The sequence below is a fragment of the Morone saxatilis genome, unplaced genomic scaffold (genome assembly GCF_004916995.1).
Source record: "Morone saxatilis isolate NCDOM2014 unplaced genomic scaffold, NCSU_SB_2.0 Contig20, whole genome shotgun sequence".
Taxonomy (NCBI): domain Eukaryota; kingdom Metazoa; phylum Chordata; class Actinopteri; family Moronidae; genus Morone; species Morone saxatilis.
The window spans coordinates 17,849,407-17,873,936 of NW_023339763.1; the positions used below are offsets into that span (position 1 = coordinate 17,849,407).

General features: G+C 41.0%; 1 protein-coding gene across 1 annotated transcript; it reads left to right on the plus strand.

Annotated features, from left to right (window-relative positions):
* Positions 1–2,181: 2,181 nt before the first annotated feature.
* Positions 2,182–24,530, plus strand: LOC118332042 (roundabout homolog 1-like; the record flags this gene model as incomplete). The annotated part of the gene is given in 28 exon segments (XM_035667172.1): positions 2,182–2,339; positions 5,856–5,976; positions 7,032–7,170; positions 7,274–7,401; positions 9,358–9,366; positions 9,659–9,783; positions 9,886–10,057; positions 12,551–12,756; positions 12,855–12,936; positions 13,048–13,216; positions 13,319–13,485; positions 13,620–13,741; positions 14,668–14,902; positions 15,106–15,227; positions 15,397–15,568; positions 15,838–16,039; positions 16,887–16,918; positions 18,035–18,074; positions 18,264–18,418; positions 18,579–18,944; positions 19,028–19,147; positions 19,227–19,362; positions 20,081–20,230; positions 20,313–20,758; positions 22,160–22,300; positions 22,396–22,617; positions 22,718–22,872; positions 23,022–24,530. Coding segments are annotated over 28 exon segments (4,307 nt in total), but the record flags the coding sequence as incomplete, so codon positions are not given.

Sequence of the window (24,530 nt, forward strand, 5' to 3'; positions counted from 1 at the left end):
CTTCACTTTTTATCTGCCAGACAATTTTCCCCAGGAAAGGCCAACATGATAAAATGTGAAAGCTTTCATGAGGTGCTTGAATCATTTGCATGCTTCATCCATCACTGATAAGGAGTAGCGAATCCGAAGAGTATTTGTGTAATAATGTCATAAATAACTAATAATCTGAGCTGGGACACTAGAAGTTGAGAGTGTATTTGTCACTGATAGAAGTGTCATTGTTGAATATTTACTCTTTTTAGATGACACATTCTCCTGTTTGATTCTTAACTTGATGGCAGCATACAACATTCACATGCACACACACACACACACTGTACGCGCAGTTGTGATGGTCTCACTTTCTTCCTGTCTGAAGTAACCTCAACCATGTTTTTGTGTCCCACGAGGAATGCCTTTTATCATGTGACACGGTGATGGTGGTGGTGGCGGTGGTGGGGAGGGGGTCGTCAGACAGCTGTTTCCCATCAGGCACTGCAGTCAACTGCAGTCAGCCAGTTGCAACCCTGCTTGGGGGATCACAGGGGCAGAGCAGCAGAGTGGAGCTCAAAGAAGTGCGGGGGCCAAAATACCTCCAATTAGAAGGTCATCCCAATTTGTTCTCCCATATCCACGGTGCTCATCAGGCGTCTCAGGCCTGCTTGTCCAGCGTTATGTACAAATCCGTAGCCAGAGGTGAACGAGTTGCCGCCATCTGGGAGTGATTATGCCTTTTCCTCATTGTTTCCTGTCTTTTCACCCCAACCCAACTCTACTGAGCTGTTCTGCTCTCTCTCTATGTTGGCTCAGCTCCCTTGGCTTGTTCAGGTTTTAAGCCCCCTCCTGTAATTTAAGACTGGGAATGCTTAACAGCAGTCACTCATGCATAGGCGTCTACATTAACACATGTTGTTCACCTCATCAGGAGCAGAAATTCTCACAGTTATATAAAACAAAAGGTGTTTTCATTGATAAAGATGATAAAGCCCTTTCACTTTTACACATCCCAGTTCCACTTCCTTTCTTGCTTTAAACTAGCAAGTAATAGTCCCATACTTCAGGATAGAGCTCTGGCATTATTCCAATTGATTCTTCTTCTTTTTTTGACACATTTAAGCTTTAGAATCCCCTGCCGCTCATCAGGAATTTGCTCTTCCTCATGCCGTTTGGAGCTTGATGCTGTACATCAGAGACTTTTATATACAGCCTGTGTTGTAGACAGGAAGGAGCTGCCTGTGGCCACCAGAAATCACAATCTTCTGTTGGGCTTCTTGGAGTGGATGCAAGTTTGCTTTGTCTCAAGTTCAGCTTCTGGCTGGCGAGCAGGCTCTCTGTACGCAGGCTACTCGTTGCGGAAAGATGATAAATTGCTGTGGTAGCTTTCCGCTGTCTGCTAGTGGAGCCGTCTGAATCTTACCTTTCCGCATTTCTCTGTAGCAGTGTATCTTCTTGTCTTACTGTCAGCTATTTAGACAACCAGCTTTCTCAGCAACTTTTCTCAACCTTGTCCTCTGCTTGAGTAAGGGAGTAACCACATGAGGGATCCTGGCAGGTCAGTTATGTTGCAGTGTTTACACAAATTATATATTATATATATATATATATGATATAATACATATATTAACAATTCACAATGAAGGTATTTTGGGCAATAGTTGGCATGCTGCTCTTAAAATATGTGATATGCAGAGCTAGCGAACAACCCTTTATTATGCTGCTTTCAAATGGAACCTTTAAGGTTGTAATTTGGACATGGGAAGTCAAGTATACAATATCCTGCTGTTCGAGTGATTTAAGTCTTGAGAGCGCAGTTGCTAGGTGACTGACAAAAACTGATAGTGGCCTTGTTCCCCTTAAAAAAGTGGCGATAATTTGGTGTTTTGTGCACTTCATTACCATGCTAGGAACAAGAAAAGGGTAGACAACAGAAAAAATAAAGAAAGCAATTTTCCTGGGCTCTGGCATTTAAAAAAAGCCATTAACATACTGTATGTCACTTCTGAACTCAGAGGTTCAAAATTTCACACTTGTGAAAGCTGTTAATACCACATGAATCAGTCATTGAGTCTTCTAATTGACACAATAAATAGAAACCCACTAGAAGGCACCAACAATATTGTGATTTTATCATTGTCGAAATAATGGCCAAACGTCATTACATTCCACTCTATTTACTGTTCTGCTTTTCTGTGTGTTTTCCAGTTTTACGCGATGACTTCAGACAGAACCCACTGGATGTCATGGTGGCAGTGGGTGAGCCCGCAGTGCTGGAGTGCCAACCGCCCCGTGGGCACCCTGAACCCACGATCTCCTGGAGGAAAGATGGTGCAAACTTAGATGACAGGGATGAACGCATCACAGTAAGAGATGACCACGTTGACCTCACACATCATTCTAATCTTAAAGGAACTGTTCACACAGAAATTTACACTTGATACAAAACATGTTCTGTGTTATCTCTTACTGTAAGATACTATTAATCACATGGCTTCATAACACTTGGATTGTGCTTCACAAGCTGTATGGTGTAATCTTTGGTATTTAGTTGCCCATTTCTAAACTCTAAATAAACAATTTAGTTTAATTTCCTCTCACCTTAGTAATTTTAAAGTATGGAAAATCAAGCCTGTTAAGTCGAGATCACATGCATTTATTCATAATTGCCATGTGGTCAGGAGAAGACTAAATAATAACATCACATGTACCTGTGTCTTCTCTGAGATCCCACCCAGGATAAACCTACTGCATATGCAAAATATATTGCTTTTTTGTATGCCTGATGGCAAAAATACACAAAAACAGAAAACAACAACAAGCTGGCACCAGTCATCATATGAGCTACAGCATGCTATTAATCTGATATATTAAGTTGTCATGTGGCATACGATACACAGAGGTGATTTTCTTTTCATGTTTCTGTACACACTGAACTGATTCCAGACCCAGGAGCATCTGATGGGTCAGGACAGCAAAAAAAGGCTTCCCATTTCAGCCACTCAGATGATTTTGTGTGTGTGTGTGTGTGTGTGTGTAGGTGTGTGTGTGTGTGTTGATTTGTTTATTTGAATGTCTGTGCATGCTCCCGGGGACACACAAGAGCAGATTCAAAGCTCATGTTAGTGCGGAGTGACAGGTAGAGTCTCTCTGGGGGACTGTGATGGACAGAGCAGCTATCTCTGATTTAAGGAGAGCCGGGATCAGAGCCAGGGGGGAAGCTCCTCTGAGGGAAATACAAAGGCTGCTTTTTGCTTTGTACTTTCTGCGTGCCTGTCTTTGTCCTCCCCAATCATCTTTTCTATATGGAAATATGTCTTTGCCATGAGAGTTCACTCAAAGACATCACTTACTGTACAAAGACCAAAGGCGTCCACCACAAGTTATTCATGGCTACTTCCCATTCTTTTGAGAGTTCTCCTTGTGGCCTGGACCATCATTTATTAAAACTGATACGCAGCTAAAGTTGTGAGTTAATTCTTAATAATGATTTTTCGAAGACTCTCACACACAGGAAAAGGGATTTATGGATTTTAATTAAAAAAGCTGAGTGCCCTTTATACAGAAAACACATGTAAATCACTCTATAAGCAGCCTCAAAATGTGTGTGCCTGTAGGGCATCTAAGGCTATGTGAGGAAGAAAGAGAAAGAAAGAGAAAGAGACACACTCTGAAACAGAGCAGAAACGAAAGCTGAGGTTTTGATGTCCGAGATGGAGGATAGACAAACCACATTTGGATTTCTTAGCAGTGGAATTGCTGCTAAAAACGAGGAGCGGTCAGTTCAGGAAATAAAAAAGAGCTTGGTCTGCTCTTTAATCAGCTGCTAAAGTTACTAGTGCAGCAGTATTTACAGCAAACAGCAAAAAAGTTGCAGGGCAAAAGTGTAGCATTAGTCAACGGCATTGGTTAGAGCAAGATCGTCTTTGCAGTCCTTGAAGAATACTTTACTGGCATCATTACATTGCCACAGAATTTGATATAGGTTCATCAAGAGACAGTTATTACATAGACTCAGCAGTGCCAACAGATGCCCGATGAATCTAAGACACAAATCTCTTTATCCTGGATTCAACTGGGTGACTTCATTCACCTGATTTTAATATCGTTGTGCATTTAATGAAAATATTAGTGCTTACTTTATGAAATGGAAAACTAGTAGTATGGGAAAGATTATGAGCCAATAATGAATGAAAGTAATTGGAAAAAAAAATCCTTTGTGTCATAAGTTCTCTGTTTTACCTTTATTAATAACTGTTTTAATTATTGCAATTCTCTTATCCTTCATGTGCAAATAACTATATTACAAAATAAAAAAAAGCTAAATTCATATGTTTATATTTTATGTATTATATACCTGAAATACTGTAAAAATACTGTCACTGTCTTTGTTGCTACAATCCCAACAATGTCAGATATCATTCGTGACTCATTAAAGGCAACAACCCTGTTCCTGTATGCAATCGAGCAGTTATGTCAAGTATAGAACATTTTGCATTGACTGAGTCCGAACATCTAAACCTAATTCATTGAATACTGACAGGAATGGCTGAATCTGCACTATCAGCTCCCAAATTCCCCCATTTGCTCCTTGTGATTACTAGTGGTTGGCATTGTGTATGAAAGTACACACTACCGCAAGTCACACCACAGTTTGTTAAATCTTCCTCTTAAAACCACATCATTTGCAACAGACTTGGAATGTCAGCCGTAGTTAGGCCACTCTTGGTTGTTATTTATTTGGTGTACAGTATGAACTGTTTGTGGTGGAAGGTTATCCCAGAGGGGGATGACTAATAAATGAAAGGCTGTTGGTTTCATCCCTGCAGCAGCAATTTAATGATGTATTCCATCTGTATGCTGGTGAGTGGAGAGTGCTCACCATGCCAGGTGCGGTATAGCATGACGAATCCCCTGCCTGGTTCATGGACACAGCACTGTGGGCAGCCTTGACCTCTGACCTCTGTTAGGATATAACAGAACTGTGCTATTAAGGGCTATGTGTGTCTCTATTCCATTGCTTAGTGTGAGTAGGGAAAAAATCTTAAATCATCATAACGGGGCTGAAAGTTTAATTGAAGTTGATGCCTGGGAGATGGTTTCAGATATCTTGGTGTAGGGAATGGCCTTGTGTTTGTTTTGAGGTCTTGAAATCAGCATTCCCACTATAGTACACATACACAGAGTATCTCTGGTATCACCTGTAACACTGGATAGCTTCAGACGATCAGAACAGTAGCTCACACTTAAAGCACCATAAAGACAGCTACCATGGTCTGTGGGGGCGTATGGTGGAGAGGTTATAAAAAGAATGAAAACAGTATGTGCATATATCTCCCACCTCTTTGTTGTGTGTGTGCGCCTGTGTGTGTGTGTGTGTGTGTGTGCGTGCAGATATCAGTAGAGACAGTAAAAAGTTTGGGAAAGGCAAAGTAGGGTGACTGAACATCTGAGGAAGGTCTCCTCAAAGAGGCAGTGTCTTTGTTCCCAGGGTTCTGTGGTAATGTAGCACTAGATATGAATTATGTAATTTCATAATGGGTGACCTTCTGTGCAGCTTGAAAGGCAGTGCAAATTCTATTCCTTAGATAAAGAGATGCATACAGATGCACACAACTGCACACAACACCGCTTGCTGTTATGCCATCAAGTGCATAACAATGTATATTTCAAAATGGACGAACCGAAGACGTGATTATACGTGGGTGGCATCGTGCATCAAAGCAAAGAAGTGAAAACTTAACATGATGTGGTGCAAAATGTATAAATTGGCCATATTTTTATGCATTATGAAGTGATGTTCCCACAAACACAGTACTTATAAGGGTGGTAAGGTCTTGTGTGAAAACAGCCATGCAAATATTTTTTGTGCTTTCTTCTAGATTCGCAGTGGCAAACTGATGATCACCAACACCAGGAAGAGCGACGCAGGGAAATACATCTGCGTTGGAACGAACATGGTGGGAGAGAGGGAGAGCGAGATCGCTGAACTCACTGTGCTAGGTAAAATTTGAGGATTTGTGATTGCATTTCACAATGTTGCAGTGCTTCACTTCGTCTAAGTACCCTCTCAGTTCACAGCGGTTTAGTTTGCCAGTCCGCTATGTGAGGTCTTTGTCACCGGGGTATAATAACCCATTAATTACGTTGATTATGCAGCACTACCATTCAGTCTGCCAGCTTTGTAGAGGTTTTGCCACCCAACACGCGCTGAACATCTACCGCTGCTACATCCGCCGCTGCAACCCCTCAAACCTTTCAGTACAAGAGCTCCTTATGCTGCCTCCAACACCCCCTATCCTGTTTTCAGCCTCTGTTCTCCATCCCCCACCTAACATTTCCCATCAGAATAGAGCACTTATCAGTATCACATGGTTAGATGACCTTGGTTGAGGTTGGGAGTATAGTGTCTTATTGAGCCATTCAAGGCATGAATGCAGAAACAGGTCAGAATATGTTGTTCAACAGGTTGTGCATAAAAAACGTTTTTAGAGACTGACACATGATGATCATTGGAATATTACATTTTTCCAAACTATGATGATTGCAATATAGATTTTTTAGAATTCTCCAAGGTGTTGGTTGGATACAGTGTTGGTAATGATTGTTGATCAGATGTTCAAGTAAAAATAGATTTTCTGTGAAAAAACAACAACAAAACAAGATAGCATAGTGCTAGTTATTTAAACATTTTCAATTCATTCTGTACAGTACCTTGCCAGATACTGACTGACTGTGCTCACATTCAATATGCACATTCAATACTGTGTATGAATTCCAACGTAAATGTTTCTATTTTGCTAAAATGCCTTTCACATCTTGTATCAAGGGGATGTTAGCATGACAGTAAACAATCCATTATTACCCTTGGTGCACTGTAGTTTATATAAGTCCCATTAACTACACAAAGAGGCTAATAAATGTACAAGAATTTTGTTCTTAAAACTAGACTAGTGAAGAATGAATCTATACATCTATAACATAAAAAAGTGCAGGGATATAGATGGCGTTCATGACAGTGATGATTATATTGGTGTTGCCCATGTACTGCCCTCCAGAGCGCCCGACCTTCGTGAAGCGGCCCAGCAGTGTTGTGGTGTTGGCAGACGAGAGCGTGGAGTTTCACTGTGTGGTTCAAGGAGACCCTGTTCCCACTGTCCGCTGGAGGAAAGATGATTCTGACCTGCCTAAGGGCCGGTAATGCACAAAGGCCCTCTATACACATTAATTTACCATGCAAACGCAGCGTTTCGACTTTTTCTTTCATCTCGTGATTGTGTGTGTCCGTCCTGCTCTACAGATTTGAAATCCTAGAGGACCATACCTTGATTGTTCGCCAAGTGACCTCTTCAGATGAGGGCTCCTATACATGTGTGGTGGAGAACATGGTTGGAAAGTCTGAAGCATCCGCCACGCTCACTGTACACGGTCAGTACAACCCGACCCTCACATGCAATGTCCTCTAACGGAAGCACCACCTTCTCTTCTGTACACAGTTCACACACTTTTTGCACAGCCTCAGATGTCCTTTTTTGAGTATTTGTAAGACAGCTACTTCTAGCCGAACTGGTGAACTAATCGTGTCTTGTAGTGTCACAAATTAGCAGGCAGTGACTTTTACCTTGCCTTTTATCCAGACCTAGTTTTCATTATTGTGCTTTAGGCTGTTGCTCTCAAGACAGTACAGACAGGCAGACTTATCTCCCAGGTTTCTGTGTGTGTTTTTTCTTTTTCACTTCCTGGCTTGAGGTCATATAATGTATGCAGCAATCTCCAGTGCTGAATAAAAAGGAGTATATGACATAACAGCAGTTTGTTTACAGTACAGTTTCATAGTAATGTCCTGTATAAACTGAGAGGAGCATGCAAAGTAAATGTTTACGTGACCACAGAAAATGGAATCATTTTGGTCTTAGTTTCCCTGCCACAATGACACCCTTTAGTCCTTAAATCAGTGGCAGGAAATAAACAGTAAGACACCTCTCATAGTTGCACACACTGAACCATATATATATATATATATATATAAACACATAAACACGCACACACACGGCAGTGGCACAGTGGGTGACATAGACTGTGAGGACAGTAGGACTTAATTAAAGATAAGGCAGGGCTGGTGGCATGCTGGGAAATGACAAGGTTCCAATTACGTGGTCTTCCTCTCCCTTCCAAAAACCTGAGAAAATGAGCGTCAAGGGGGACCATAGCTAATTTGGGCAGGGAATGGAGAAGGGTACAATAACTGGGAGATGAGTAGAAGTTGTATTGTGGGAGGAAACAAAGAGCCATCAAGTAAATGTGTGTTTCATTTTTTTTTCAATCATAGCTATAGTCGTAACCACAGAATCATTTTTACTGACCTAGAACATTTGGTTGATATTAAACAGTTGCCATTTAAACAGATTTAGCAGGCCAAGGCCCTTACTCATAAGGTTTTCCCAAGTATGAGATCAAATGACTCTTGAGCGTTACACTCATGAAAATGATCTGAATTTTCTCAGACATGAACTTGGGAGAAATTAGATAAAGTTGCCCATACATGATACTCATCTTTTCAGACAGGGTGATTAAACCCAGCTTTCCTGCAAAATCATGTGCTTTACTTTTTTAAAAAGAAATTCACAAAAATGTTGAGCAATAACCACAGTCATCTTGCAGTAGTTCCAAAACCAGCTGGTTAGCTAGCCATTCATTTCACTATAAATCTAGTTTACAGATGTCAAGATGTACAGTAGTTCCCATCTCAAAATGTGTGGTTGTTTGTGTAGTACAATTAGCATAGCAGATGCCTGCATAGCACCAGCAGCTCCCCACTTCTACCTCCTATCCAGACACAATGCTCCTTCCTCACCCCTCACAGGTTTATGTCCTCATTAGGGGTTGGTATCTTTGTCCAAATACGCCTCAAGGCTGGCTGGCTCTGTAACTTAAACCTGCAATTACACAGACTTTTCACACCCCACAGTCAACTGGTCTGCAGGGTCTAATAGGGGCTAAACAGCATGCCTTGTCCCTTGACTTTTTGATCATTAAACATTTGGGCATCTGAAGAAATATTTTACTTTTAATTCCAAAGCATAATCTCCTTAAACTATACTAAACTATAAGAAATACTATTTTATTAAAGGAATAAAAGAAATAAAACGAAGATATTATAAACCAAAAGTGAAAAACTTAACTCTAATAACTCTAATAAATAATATTATTTATACTCATTATTTATTAATATTGCACCTCCTTATTACCAACTGTTAATTGTGTTATGCTCACTCATTCAAGCATGTATCAGTACTGTTGAGTGCATCATTGTAGATCCATATCCCAGTGTGTGCCTTTATTACTCATTACACTGTTCTTTTTTGTGTGTCTTTTCCCTTGTAGTCAATACTGGTAAGTTGTCATCCATCTCTCATCCACCACCAGACAGCAACAGGAAATCATGAGCCCCTGTTATTGTCCTATCTGGAACTGTAATTCCATCCACCAATACAGTATGTAATTTATGTTATGTGTAGGTAAATGAATAAAAAAAAAATGCAGTTTTTTCATTAAAAAAAACAGGTAAATAGTGACTGTTTTGTGCTACATACTCACATAGCTTTTTATACTAAGATGATCTAAAACTTGGAATGATGAAAATGTATCAGGCTGCCATCTAATTAAGGCCTCTCTTCCTCTGCAGTGCCCCCAGCATTTGCCATACGCCCCAGGAACCAGGTGGTGACTGTGGGCAGGACGGTCACCTTCCAGTGTGAGGCCACTGGCAACCCACAGCCTGCTATCTTCTGGCAGAAGGAGGGAAGTGAGGTGAGATTGGCCCTCAGTCTGTCATCAGACTAAATGACTACTCTGTGCAAATAAAGCAAGTGAATGGGTTTCTAACTATGTGATCTCTGCTTCCCCTTACAGAGTCTCCTCTTCTCTTACCAGCCTCCACAGCCCTTTAGCCGTCTTTCTGTCTCCCAGATGGGCAGTTTGACCATTACCGATGTTCAGCGCTCTGATGGCGGCTTCTACAGCTGCCAGGCTCTCAACATCGCTGGCAGTGTTATTACCAAAGCACTGCTGGAGGTCACAGACTGTGAGTAAAGGGAAGGAGTGGTGGAGGGCACATGGGGGGGGACTTTATTCTGCACATTTCTAGCTTCAATGGTTTGTGTTTTGGCAAACAGACTACTTTGCTGCTGCGGGTTTCCTTTGTTAGGCAGGTGTATTAGGCTACAAACTGGCCTTGGTTGCAGACGCGGGGGAGCTACCCTCCCTTATAGGTGTGGTAGTTGGCCCTGGTTACTAACTGTCAGAGGAGGGATTTCAAGAGGGAAGAGATTTTAGGATATGTTGTTCACATGTTGGGCTGAAAACGCTCTGTTTCCATGGTGATGTGTGTGAACAACATGTGTGTAACGAGTGTCTGGCCTTATCTCTCTTACCTCTAAAAATATAATTTCCTAACTTGCTACTGTAGGGTATATGATCTAAGTAAAGAGGACTAGGGGAAATAGAATAATGATTATCCATCGTGACTCCACGTTATACAACGTAGTGTTCTATTTTACTGTACATTTCAGTGAAATATGACTGCAGGATTGACACATGATACAGTTCATAGGTACTTTTATATTAAATGTGGTCTGAGGGATTGCCATCCAAATCCTAGGTGATGAAATAACTGTGTTAATTGTTAAAAAGCAATTTAAATGTGCTTGGAGGCCCACACCAGTAATTACACACCGCCAGCAAAGTCTACAAGCTACCAATTAAATGACCTGTGTTATCATGAATACATGTTTCTGGGTAACTTTGTACATGTACATATATTAAATTAATGAAGGTAATTGCTTCAGGCTTAAACATACTGCATGTACACATTGAGTTGTTCAGTGCAGCCCTATTAGCTCCAAAGGATAATCTGATGCTCACACTGGTACTGCGTCCTGCAGCCACCTTAGTAGGGAAATGAGAGGCATCCACTCAGTGAAAAGTCTGTTACAGGTAATGGAAATAAAAAAGATGGGGTCATGTTTTATGTGATTTTTTCCAGTGGTCTATGGCACTGCACTCGCACGTTCCTGTTTCTCTCTACTCTCCCCTCCCCCAAATTCTCTCCATCCCACCACACTCCTCTCATCCCCATTTGGAGTGGTGCATTTTTATGGAAATAACTGGTCCACATTACCTCCGGCAGTTTTCAAGGCGTGTTTCCATCACCTTTTTTTTTTTTGTTGGTATATTTATTTATTTATCTAGAACCCCTGCCCCCATCCACAGGGTTTTAAAATGTAAGAGAGAGAGAGAGAGAGAAGAGAGAGCTCTGTTATCTAAGTGGAATTGTTATTAGTTGGGCTTTGCCGTTGTGATTGGAGTCGGCTCCAGCAGAACCCACTGCCGAGTGAACGATTAGTTGCTCTCCGCTGGAGGGGAAAAGTTGATTTCTTTTTCCTTCACTGCCTGCACAGCCACCTAAACCTATTGTTCTCTCTTTACCAATTTGCCTCTCAATATCTTTCACATCTTATCTGGCTTTCATTTTTTGGCAGAATTTCATTCTCATTTTCTCTACTTTCATCTTTCTTACTTTTATTTCTGTCTCTGTCTTCATAACTTTGATCTTTTGTGAACAACCTTTCCCAATTTCCAATTCCATAATATACTGTTGACAGTGTACTGTTTTTTTTTGGCATTTTGCCTTCATTCAGTAGTGATAGTAGACATACAGACAGGAAAGGGCAGGAAGAGGTAAGGGGGTGACGTGCAACAAAGGTCACCAACCAGAATCAAACCTGAGACATTGGGGTTATATGATACGCATAACTCTGCCATAATACGCCTACTGTTACCTTTTGTACCAACAGGAGATGTTGGGACATCCTGTGACAGGCTTCAATTTAGAAAACCTGTTTCCTCTATATTAGGCATACAAAGCACATGAACACCTGAGACCGAGATCTCAGATTTCCGTAACCTCATGCAACAAGAGAGTTTTCAGTGCCTACGCTTAACCTTACTTTAGCCGTACTGTACTTATGATGACCACAATGTTCCTCTAACCTCCAAGAGATGCTTTTAGTTGCCTAAACATGACCACAAAAACCATAAACATGTTTTAGCTGGAATGGCTTTTGTAGGCAAAACAATTAAATGTATATGTGTATACATATATAGTTATAAGTAATTTGTGTTTGCAGTGAACAGTGACATAGTGAGCTCATTTCATTTCAAAAGTGGAGTTTCCACAGTCTCTAGGACATCACTACCATAATTCATTCGAAAACTTCATGAATAGCAAATAAAAACGTTTATGAAGTACCTATTACTTTAAATTTAGTTTTGTTGGCTTTGTCGTTGACCGACAGTTATTTCAGTTTTTTCTTGATGTAAGTGGGTCCATAATTTGTGTGTTGCATTGTGGGTTGTCCATCATCATACTCGAAGGCAATTTAAGAATGCATGCTGGCATTGTTTATTATATTTTATTTTGTAATGTTTCCAATTTGATCACACTACATAGTCTGCTCGAAATACTAAAAAGCACCTGTTAGTCTTTCACTTCCCTACTTTCTCTTTTTTTTGTTAGCTGGGTCAGACCACCCTCCTCCTGTGATTAGGCAGGGTCCACTCAATCAGACTGTGCCTGTGGACAGCACAGTGGTCCTGGGTTGCCAAACATCTGGCTCACCACCTCCTACAGTCCACTGGAAGAGGGACGGTGTGGTAGTGTCTCCAGTGGACTCCCGCATGTCCATAGCAGACGCAGGGTCACTGGAGATTCGCTACGCTAAGGTAGGGGATAAAGTAATACAGCAGTTAGCAATCAGTTACAGTAGCTGCACTGAGCCAAACAACCCACTCATATCTGCCACTGTACTTCCTCTCCTCAGCTTGGAGATACAGGCTTCTACACCTGTGTAGCTTCTAGCTCCAATGGAGAGGCTTCCTGGACAGCATACTTACAGGTGGAGGGTAGGTTACACTAATTGATATATAGATATATATAGTCATAAAGGCTGTTAATACATACTGAAGAGTCATTTATAGTGTACTTTAATGGATTTGTTGGTATCTCTGTGGCAGAGTTTGGAGTTGTTGTTCAGTCCAGTCACCCTATAGACCCTAACCTGATTCCCAGTGCTCCATCTAAACCTGAGGTGACTGACATCAGCCGTACCTCTCTCACTCTGTCGTGGAAATCCAACCCCAATGCTGGTGCAACACCTACATCTTACCTCATCGAGGCATTCAGGTTCGACCTATGTTGTATTCAGTGTGTTTTAATTATTAACTGTATATCATATTTATCATGTGATGAAACTTGCCTTGTACCTGTGTGTTTTTCTCCTTGCAGTTATACATTAGGCAGCAGATGGGTGACCTTAGCAGAGCATATAAAAACACAGACCTTTGTCCTGAGGAACCTGAAGCCTGCTACTGTCTACCTGTTTATGGTCCGAGCGGTGAATGCTTATGGCCTCAGCGACCCCAGTCCAATCTCTGACTCTGTTAGAACACAGGGTCAGTGTGTGTGCTTTTCATCCTTTTTTTTTAGCCTCATTTCATTGAACAGATATCATCTGCTGTTTATTTCAGTTGAAATGATTGCTTCATTGTTTCTATTTCACTTCTTTTTGTCCCTTTTGCATCAACAGACAGCACTTCCACCATGCAGGGAGTGGATCACCGCCACATCCAGAGGGAGCTGGGAGATGTGGTTATTCACCTGCACACACCAACCGTCCTTTCGTCTTCTGCTGTCAGGGTGCAGTGGATGGTGAGGGGACCACTCCATGATGAGTGTCCCGCACGCAATTAACATTTTTTGCTACATGTACTCTATGTCAAAGTTAGGGTAAATATGGGAAAAGGTCAAAAGTGCAATTTTACCAGTAAATGTAAACACACACTATACATAAACAAATGAGGTAAAAGCCAAGGGGTTATGTATTTAACAGCAAATCAAGACTGTGCTGACAGAGAGGATTATTACTGAGCAGCTTTCTGCCCTCTGATATGTTTTCCCTTATTCTTACCAACAACATGAAGAGGTGAGCTCTCATTTTCAACAGAGATACAGTAAAATATAGAAATTTAAATACTATCTAGGCTAAAACTGTCTAAAAGTGTTTTTTTTATTTAATGTTGAATATACATGTGTTTTTTTTTTCTATAAACATTTATGAGCAGACAATCAATCCATTACATAGGGAAGTGAATTTGTCTTTGGTGTGATACATTATGCCTTGTTCCAAACACATGCATATGCCTCCACAGAAATGTTTTAAGGCATCCTTTGTCATAATTATATGGTTTAAATGGAAAGTGCTTAGTCCTCTCCTGGCTTGATTTTAACCAGAACCATGCTGAGGGGAAACGATTAATGACCTCATATTGTGGTTTACGGTGAGATTTCACAGATATGAGGAAAATGTTAATCTGTATTACCCTAAAGACGAATGGAATTAACTGAGTATTAACAGATCCTTCCTGCAGGATTTTCACTCTCACACGAGATGAGGCTCTAACCTCCTAGATGTATATTGTTTTAAGTCACATGCAGGTAATATTGTGGAGCCTTTACATTACAACAGTACAGCCACACTTCTCTTTGATTTAAACCCAGTTTAGTCTCTCGTGATCAAAGGGTCTCGTTGTCACATTATGACATTTATGCATGTTTTATCCCTGCATCTCCACTAGGTCGAGCAGCAGTCCCCATACATCCAGGGTTACAAGGTGCTTTACAGGGCATCCGCTGAGCACGGCAAGCCGGAGGGGCAGTGGAATGTCCTGGAGGTACGTGCCCCACGGGAGGATGGAGTGGTGATCGGTCAGCTGAAGAGAGGATCCATCTACGAGTTCAAAGTGCGCCCCTTCTTTGATGAGTTCCAGGGAGCTGACAGCGAGGTGAAGGTAGTCAGGACACTGGAAGAAGGTGACTTTCTGAGAACTTTTATTCTACAGTATGCAGTGTATCTATAAATATAATATAGAGGAATTTAATACTGCTCTTTAATATTTCTCGATTGCTCTTTTAAGGGCGCAAAGCTGTTAGAGATTCAGGCCGTACCATGCTTAAAGAATCAGATGAGATTGTGTTTATGTCTGCGTGGTTAACTGTATGCTTCATTGTCTTAGCCCCAAGCAGAGCACCCCAGGGCGTTACAGTGACAAAGAGTGATGCCAATGGGACTGCCATCCTCGTTGCTTGGAAACCTCCTCCGGAGCAGGAAGAGGCTGGAGTCATTCAGGAGTACAAGGTATGAAAAGAAGGCTCCCGCCCTCTGCTGTACTCATGCTGTGAATCATGCGAATCGCAGTTAAAATGTAAATGGAATCTTTGTCAGGCTGCTGGTGCCTCTTGTGTTGTTGGATGTGTCCCTCAGGCAATCACTGTTATCCCGTCTCCTCCTCGCCTTTTCTTGACAGATCTGGTGCCTGGGTAACGAGAGTCGGTACCATGTAAACCAGTCAGTCGACGGCTCCACCTTCTCTGTGCTCATTCCCAGTCTGGCACCAGGAATTCGATACAGCGTAGAGGTTGCAGCCAGCAACGGCGCCGGACCTGGGGTCAAAAGTGACGTCACTTTCTTTCAATTGGGTGAGAGTCCTCCCAATTGTTTAGTAAGGTGTGACAAAAATAGGCCTAAAAACTGTGACAGTATCTCAGGTGGAAAACTTCTATAATGTTTGTTAGCCTCTCTTTTCTTATACAGTGTCCAAATAAAGCATCATATTGTACTTACTTGTAGATTGCTGTTGTGTCTTTGCTGCAGCATCAACATTTTTGTGTACGATTAAATCTTCAGTTATGCTTTCACTGCTGTTTTCATGCACATATAATGATTTGTCTCTTATTTTACTGATCAGACTCCGCAGGCCAGATGATGGATATCAGCGAGGAAAGGGACACTTTGTCTCAGATCTCAGATGTGGTGAGGCAGCCGGCATTTATTGCGGGCATTGGCGCCACCTGCTGGTTGGTCCTCATGATTTTCAGTGTGTGGCTCTACCGGCACCGCAAGAAGAGAAGTGGCCTCAGCAGCACATACACTGGCATCCGCAAGGGTGTGTGTTTCTTTGTTGTGTGTGTGTGTGTTTCAGAAAGGCAGACAGATAGATGTGTGTCTGTTCAAGATGCTCACCATATAGGCCAAGTGTGCGTCTGCAAAACGGGTTATCATGTCACTTTTGAAGGTCGTTATGATTGTAGAAGGGATCAAGCCATGACATGTTGCCACCACACTAAACAGCATTTCAGTCTTCGTCTCAGTGATATTACGGAATATTTTCAGAGGCCGATAAGCAGATCACATCAAAGGGTGAAAAATACTCGGGCCTAATCTGCTTTTGGCACACAAAAGACTTCAGAAACAACAATTTGCATTTGCGACTATGCAGCAACAGTAAAAGGCTGAGCTTGTAGCAGGCTCATTTCGAGGAGTAGACAAGTCAACCTCTCCTCTCACACAGCATACGTTTTGAGGTGAGAACCAACCAACTCCGTCACCACCGCGCGGCACTTTTATACCATGTCTGCCTCAAATATGCTGTTATTTTCCCTTCTCCTCTTCCTCTCGGACATGCATGATCACACCCCCATACTAACATTCCTTATAACACACATGGAGACACTCGTGTTGCCAAAGACAGAGGAACAGCAGAATAGCCAGATAATGCAATGTTTATTTCTCACACAAACCATGTTCGAATACACATCCGTTAATTCAGCATCGCAAATACGACATGTACATCACACAGCAGAGAAGAACATGCCTTAGACAGAGGACACACCTCATTAGTGTGATATAACCCTAGCAACATAGCAACTATCTCAGTGGTAGTCCTATTGAAAATATCACTAAATGCCTCAATCAATACCCTCCCTTCCTCTATCCTCTATATGTCTGTCTAAACAGTCCCGCGTCATCTCACACGCTTACACCTACAGGTATGTACAGTATGATTCATAGTGTTAATATAATTTTTCTTTTATTATGTAACATTTTGGCCACATAAGTAAAACTATATATGTAGAGCTCAATTTGAGAAAAAGTGCTGAATTAAAACCCTGAATATACCATAATAAAATAAGATCCAAACCATAACTATCTATTTTGTATAGCACTTTCATAAAAAATAGTCTTCGAAACCGAGCGCTAGACACTCTTGATGCAGAACAACAGAAAACACAGCAAAGATACCTAAACAATTTACACACCCAAAAATATATAACAAGGGATAAACCTACAAAACTCATAAAATTGCTGAAAATGTTGAAATACAAGAAGGTAAACTGATAACACATATCTATAACAAGTAGGTAAAATAAATAAAGATGGAATAAAATAAGTAGGCGAAATTAAAGAGAAAATAAAGAATAAATAAAATAAATAGAACAGAACTCACTGATGGGTGCATATCAGTTTTTTCATGGTCATTTACATATTAAAATGGAAAGGTATGGAAGCACAGCTAAAAGATTGCACAAGGCTAAAAGAACTATATGTGGGATTTATGAACATCTCATCATGGAATTTACAGCAAACAAAAGCAAATGAAGTGTGATTAAATAAAGTAAAACAAGTTTATGAGCTAAAATTGATTAAATATATCTTCTCTAAAGTAGAAACTAATTTATACAGTACATAAAGCAGCAATGTGTTTTGAAGCACATTTATATGCTGACAGTGTGGTAAGCCCACCTGCTCCACAGGTTAGGTTTATTTGATTAAATAAGGAAAATATGGAATGTATTCTACAGAAGACTTTTTATTTGTTTGATGTTTTACTGGTGATTGGAAGAGAAACTGTCTCTAACAGTATGAAGTTATGCTGAGATCGGTAAAGGCACAGGCAATTATTTGTGTTGTCTTCATGTACATTAAACCGTAGAGTCAGACTCTATGCCCTGTCGAAGGAAGCATGTATTGAAGTAAGTCTACACTTCTGACTTAAGATTTTTGTTTCAAATGTCTCCCTGCCTTTCATGTTTTCTCTCTGCCTTTGGCACTTCCTCTTTTTGACAGCTCATCAAGGTTTAATGTTTTTCTGTTTCTCTTTGCAGTCGCATATCAAAGAGGAGAATCTGTGTGCAGTGCTGGCAGGTGAGTGATATTTTTGTTCCTTTGTGTTATATAAAGACTGACAGGAGAAATGCATTTACCTTGTGAAAACACTAGGGGGAGGTGTCTACCTGCTCTAAAGGATGCGAACCTCATGCATCCACCCCATGCTCATTCATCAGCGAAATATGCAGGTTTTGATTGACAGCACTGTGGTCCTCCTTGTTGCAGACCTGGCCTTCTCAGCATGGGCGAGCCTCTAAACCAGCTGTGGCTGCCAGACAATTGGCCAAATGCATGTGCCAATCACAAGGACTGTAGCATCAACTGCTGCAATAACGGCAATGGCACCAGCGACAGTAACATGACAACATACAGCCGACCAGGTCAGTGCAAGACTGAGTACATGTCATAGTTCAGGTGCTGTCCTCTGAGGTATATATTGTGTGTTTAATAAAAATTCAACAGCTTCCAGCCTTGCAGAAGCTTTGTGACTTGTGCTCTTGCTGTGTTCAAGTGCTGCTTTGTCTTATATTCCCTCCCCAGCTGACTGCATAGCCAACTATGGGAACCATCCAGAAAACAAACAGGGGGGACAGCTTGGTTCAGAGACGGCCATTTACAGCGATGTGAACCTCTCCAACAAACTCAATGAGATTAAAACGTTCACCAACTCCAACTTGTGCTATGCGAGTCCAGGCGGAGATTCAGCAGCCACATATGAACCCATCCCATATGCCACCACACAGCTCATTCAGGCCAGCATTAAGAATAAGGCAGCCACTGGTGGCGCTATAGCAGAGCCTCTGGACGTGCCGTGCTGGAAACAGCCCCCCAACTTGCCTCCAATACCAAAGGAGATGGCAGCACAGATGCAGTACAACATAATTGAGCAAAACATGCTAAATAAAGGTAAAGTAAGATTGACCTGGATTTGCTTTACATCATTTATATGAAAATAAGAAAGATGTTGCAAATTGCGTCTTTGTCTTCAGATCATCTGCAAGGAAGTGAAGGAATGATCCATCCTAAAACTATCCCCTACAACCAGATGCGTGATCACAGTACAGGAGGCTCACACCACAGCTCAGACAGAGGCAGCAACAGCACCTCAGGTAAGGCTGGCTGCCGTGAATTCTAATGAGGCAAGCCATGAGTCTGTGTTTACCTTGATGTTTTCTTCTCATTTCTTAGGGAGTCAAAATCAAAGGAAGGGAACGCGGGCCCCAAAGATCCCGAAACATAATGCAGTAACCTGGGGAGAAGGCCAGTCTACTCCGCATGCTAATGCCTGGGACTGTGATGAGTATAGCCTACCCATGGAAAGGAGGTATGGGGAAAAAGACACAGATGAATGTACTTTTATTTAGCAAACACTAATACACAGACACACATACATGCATTGCTCCTTCATTGGTAGTGTTTATATGGGGTATTGAACAGTTGCTGCCAACAGCTACAGTTGTGCACTTCAAGATGGCCTAAAATATGCACTAATTGTATTACTTTATGTGTTCTGATTGTCCATCCTGAATATGCCATGTTAGATTCCCAGCTATTGCATATTATGTTGCTCCTTAGCAAACTGTAGCCCACCATATTAAACTGACTGAAAAAAAAACAATAATATGATAAAGTTATCTTACTCATACAAGCGTCATCTGAGGAATTCTTTTAGCTGCAAACCTTCTGCCCAAACATGGCCATATTGTCACAGCTAACACCAAACTGAATACACAGTTTGTCATTTTCAGACAGCCAGTGTACTATGACAGCAGGTTTTATATAATTGAAATTAGTCCATGTAATGTACAATGAACAGAACAGAAAGAAGCCTGCATTTAAGAGATGCAATAAAAAAAAACAGATGGTGCAGAAAGCGTATTGTTCATCTTTATAGGTTTTTCTATGATGGAAATGTGAGTGTTTGGATGGAGGGCCAGGGGATTTGCATTGCTGTCTAATGGGCTGTGACTAATGTGTCAGGACTTCCAGCACCCCTCATTCCTTTAGCCATTACCTCATGTCAGTTGTCCTTTTCTTATCAGTTTTGATCCAGAGGGGAGAATAGAAGGCTGCCCTACTCCACCAGTTAGAGGGGCACCATCATCCACTGAAGTGTCCTATAGTCACCCGCCTATCACGCCACCAAAGGGAGACCTGAGCAATGGCCTGCACGATGGAACCGAGCACCTCAGGTATCCTAATTAAACCTCCCTGACACTGCATTCAACCATTTTTAACTGATTTATTTAATAATGTTTTTTATGCACTTTCCAGCCAGCACATCACGAGCCACCCTCGCCCTCTTTCCCCAACACACACCTACAGCTCCATACCCCTCTGCGTGGACACTGACGGGCAGGAAGAGGATGAGGAGGAGGCAGAGGAGGAGACAGACGCCGAGCTCGCTGAAAGTCACTACAGCCAGCACCACAACCGGCAGAAGCACAAACACCAGCTGCAGCAGCCCTCTCCCCACAAGCTGCTCCTCCATGGGCTGGAGCAGACCCCAGCCTCCAGCACCGGGGATCTGGACAGATCAGTCACGGGGTCCATGGTTAACAGCTGGGGCTCAGCATCTGAGGACAACATCTCATCAGGCAGGTCCAGTGTTGTCAGCACCTCAGAGGGATCCTTCTTTACAGACGGCGATTTCAACCAGGCAGTGGCTTCATCGCGGGATATTGTAGGCCTGCGCATGTGCAGATACCCAGAGGAGTCAGGTGAGAAGGCTTCCAGGGAAGACATTTTTTGTTTTGTGTACAGATATTGATAGTTCCCAGATGATGTATTCTAATTGTTGATCTCTTGACTTTTTCTGTAGCGCCACTGTGAGGTTGACATTTATGGTTCTGAGAAAAATATCTCCACCTGCTATCAGGTGGATGGTCTTGACCTTTCGTATAGATATTTGGTATAGATAGTATAGATATTTGGTATAGATAGTTTCCACAAGATGCACTGTAATAACTTTCCATGTAGCTCCATCATCACTGCTGCTGTGACCATGTTAGCACTCTGATGTTAGCATTTAGCTCATAGAACCATTGTGTAGTGGAGGACAGCCTCACCAAGGTGCTAGCATGGCTGTGACATATTTCTCTACTTTGTTTGATTTCTTTGCACAGGACAAAGATCAGATTTTTTGCCATGTATTTTATTTGTGCCTTGTTTTTTGGGTGCGTAACAATAAACATAGTAAGAAGAAAATATAAAGAAAGATAAAAAGCAAGTACTGCAGGTCACAATGCATCAATAGAAAGATTTGATATTTGAATGAAATAGCTGTACAGTTTTGTGCAGCAATCTGCAAACTATTGACCAGACTGCATGATTAAGCAGATCAAAGTGTTTCCAATGTATTGAAAAAAAATCACTAATTTGTTAATATACTGATGAAATTTCCTTTCTGTATTGAAATAACAACTTTAAAGGTCCAGTATGTAACATTTAAGATGATCTATGCATGCAGTATAATATTCATAAGTATGTTTTTTTTTTATTAGTGTGTAATCACCTAATTATAGAAATATTCGTGTTTTCGTTACCTTAGGTCATTTTTATCTACAGATAACGTGCGTCGTCTTCCATGAAGCCCACCATGTTTCTGCGGTAGCCTAGAATGGACAAACCTGCAATTTCACTGCTAGATGCCACACAATACTATACACTAAGTTTTGTGTTTCTTCAATGATGCCTTTTTCATCCATGACAGTCTGAGCTTGCATCAGTCTACAGACACATGAATCTTTATCATAAAACTTTATGATAGACTTTTAGACTAGAAGCCTAATGGGGAGTCTATGGCATTAGTTTTATCAACCAAAGGTTTAAATAAAAAAATCGTGTTGCTGTGGGCTTATCAAATCAATTCCCTTTAAAACTTGGTATTAAATGTAAGTATGTACCTATAAACGTCCATTAAATGTTAAGTTATGACTAAATAATAAAGAATAAATAGTTAGTTTAGTTGGTTATGTAATAAATAATTCCCATAGATGTCCACTTAAAATGACAAATAAAATGCATCAGTATTTATATTACATGTCAACATTAAGTTGACTGTTATTTGTAACATGTTATGTAATCTAAAGATTTGTGGTAAATCTGTGTGACAATTTCAGGCCGGCGACACCAGCGACCCAGCAGTCCCATGTCTACAGACAGCAACATGAGTCCTGCAATAACACATAAAAGGCCCAGGAGGCATAAACAGAACCAGTCTGGTCAACAGGACTACCAACCCAAAGATGTCTTCAATGATGGTAAAGACTGAGCCGAGAATGAGATTAGACATTCACTCCTTTTTATCTTCTAATGAAACTAACATTTGGATCGCTGTGCTCTACTGTGTCCACAGACTCTTGCATGCCTCTTAGTTTCTCCAGCCAGATGTCCCACGGTGACTATAAAGTGAGGGGTGCCACCCTGCCTCGGATGGGCTCCGGGGAGGCCCGGGGTCGACGAGGTAGCACTGGGACTCATAGAGTGAAGGAGGCTGCATGTGAGCAGAGAGAGAGCCAGGACAAGCACAAGATCCAACAAGGAGGAAAGGGAAGCAGCAAAAGCCGACAGCACTCAGGTAATGAGTGGATTGTATTTCACACTTTAGGCCTTTTTAATAAACATTTTTTAAATAGATTTAATGAACTAAAAGGTTTTCCTCCTTGTCTGTCCTTCAGAATTTGGGGACATCTTTCTGTACAGTCGTCCCTCTTTCCCATCAGGTCAAGCTCAAAGGGACCCCGATGGTACTAATTCATCCAGCTTTATGTCATGTGGAGACTCAAGGACCAAACAGAGAGGACAGGTAGCACCGACCGGACAGGTGGAAGAGGTAAATCAAAAACAGGAATCCAGATTTAAAATTCTCTGTTAGCTACTTGATATAAATTTATTTTGCCTTTCTTTTGTCTTTCATGATCTGTGACACACTGAGTACATTAAGTTCAATGAGAGAAACATTAAGCTGCTTTGTCTTCACAGTTCCTGAAAAGCTAAGAAGCAACGTGAGCACAAAAGGAATTTCCTGCAGTTGCTTCAGACGAAGGACTATGACCTTTACGATATGGAAAAAGACTGCACAATACATGCTATTGTTTTCTACTTCAAATTTCTCATTAGGTGTTGGAAAAAAGAAAAAAAAAGTGCTTTCATGTTTAAGTCTATTGACTTCAATTTGATGCACTGTTTATTGTTTGCTTTTTGGGTGGCCAGCTTCCCAGAGCCTGAACCGCTGGTTGTTCAGCAAACTAAGATGAATGCACATTTGATGGCGATTGTGAGTGTCTACACAAATATTGTCCATGACTGCTTGATGCGGTCCATACATGATCTTTGCTTGTCAGTTGTCTTGTTATTTTACTGTAATTGTTATTCAGTCATTACCAGCCATCTTGTAAATTCTTGAAATTGTTTACTGCCACAGAAGTGCTTCAAATTCAAATTTTATATAACAGTGTTAATGTTTTATAAGTGATGTACATCTTGTCTTTGTATTATTTGTTCTACTTTGGTTATAAAAGCACAATCAATTAATTTTATTCTAAGTCATTATTATATGAATTTCAGCCTGGAGGAAATCAGTCTTTGGAGTCTTATTAATCATTTTGTCAGTTCACTTTAGGCTGAGAAATGATCTTGATTGTGATTGTGCATTCTGTTGCGTACAATTGAGCTGCTTTCATTCAGATTTAAACTATCTGTTGTGTGTACTGAGAGACTTGCATGCAGATTCACCTTTAGGAGGTTTTACTTAACATCTTGACCGCTTTGTCCTCCCTTTGGGATGATGAACAATCTGGACATGGACTGGTTCCATTTATTGTTTTCTACACTGAGTCCATTTCATTTAGTCCTGTGTTCCCTTGACCTTGGCCATAACTTCTGGAGTGGGGCTGGACAATGCACTTAATTTATCAAATTACTGATTATGAATCTCTTACAGACCTGAATTCACTCATACAGTAATTTCCAACAAATGAAACTGTCAGAATACCATACAATTGAAGAATAGCTAGAACAAGCATATGACCAGAAGTCCAGCCATCTGCCCACTGTCCACAGGTCCAAAACCTTACACTGGACAAATATTATGAAGCCAGTAAAAAAGTTAATATTATTGGGCACTAATGTATTAAGAAAAAAAAATATATTGTTTATTTATAGTTATAAAGTTACATTTACATTGTGCTATAGAGTTTGGTCATATTGTCCAGCCCTATTCTGTAAGTTATATATGGAACTAATATGTCACTTTAACTGCTCTGTTTGAATAAATATTGCTGTTCCTTAAGCAACAACAGATAATCTTTTAACTCATTCTTTTACCCTAATTCTATATTGCCTATCCTCTTTGCACTTTCAAATGAAATACTGATTTCAACCATGAATAATCAAAACAGCAAAAACCTAGATGGCTGAAAATCCTCAAAGATGTAAAGAGCAGTGAATGGTGATTCTTCCCCTCATTTCACTCGTGTGTTGGTTTGTCAA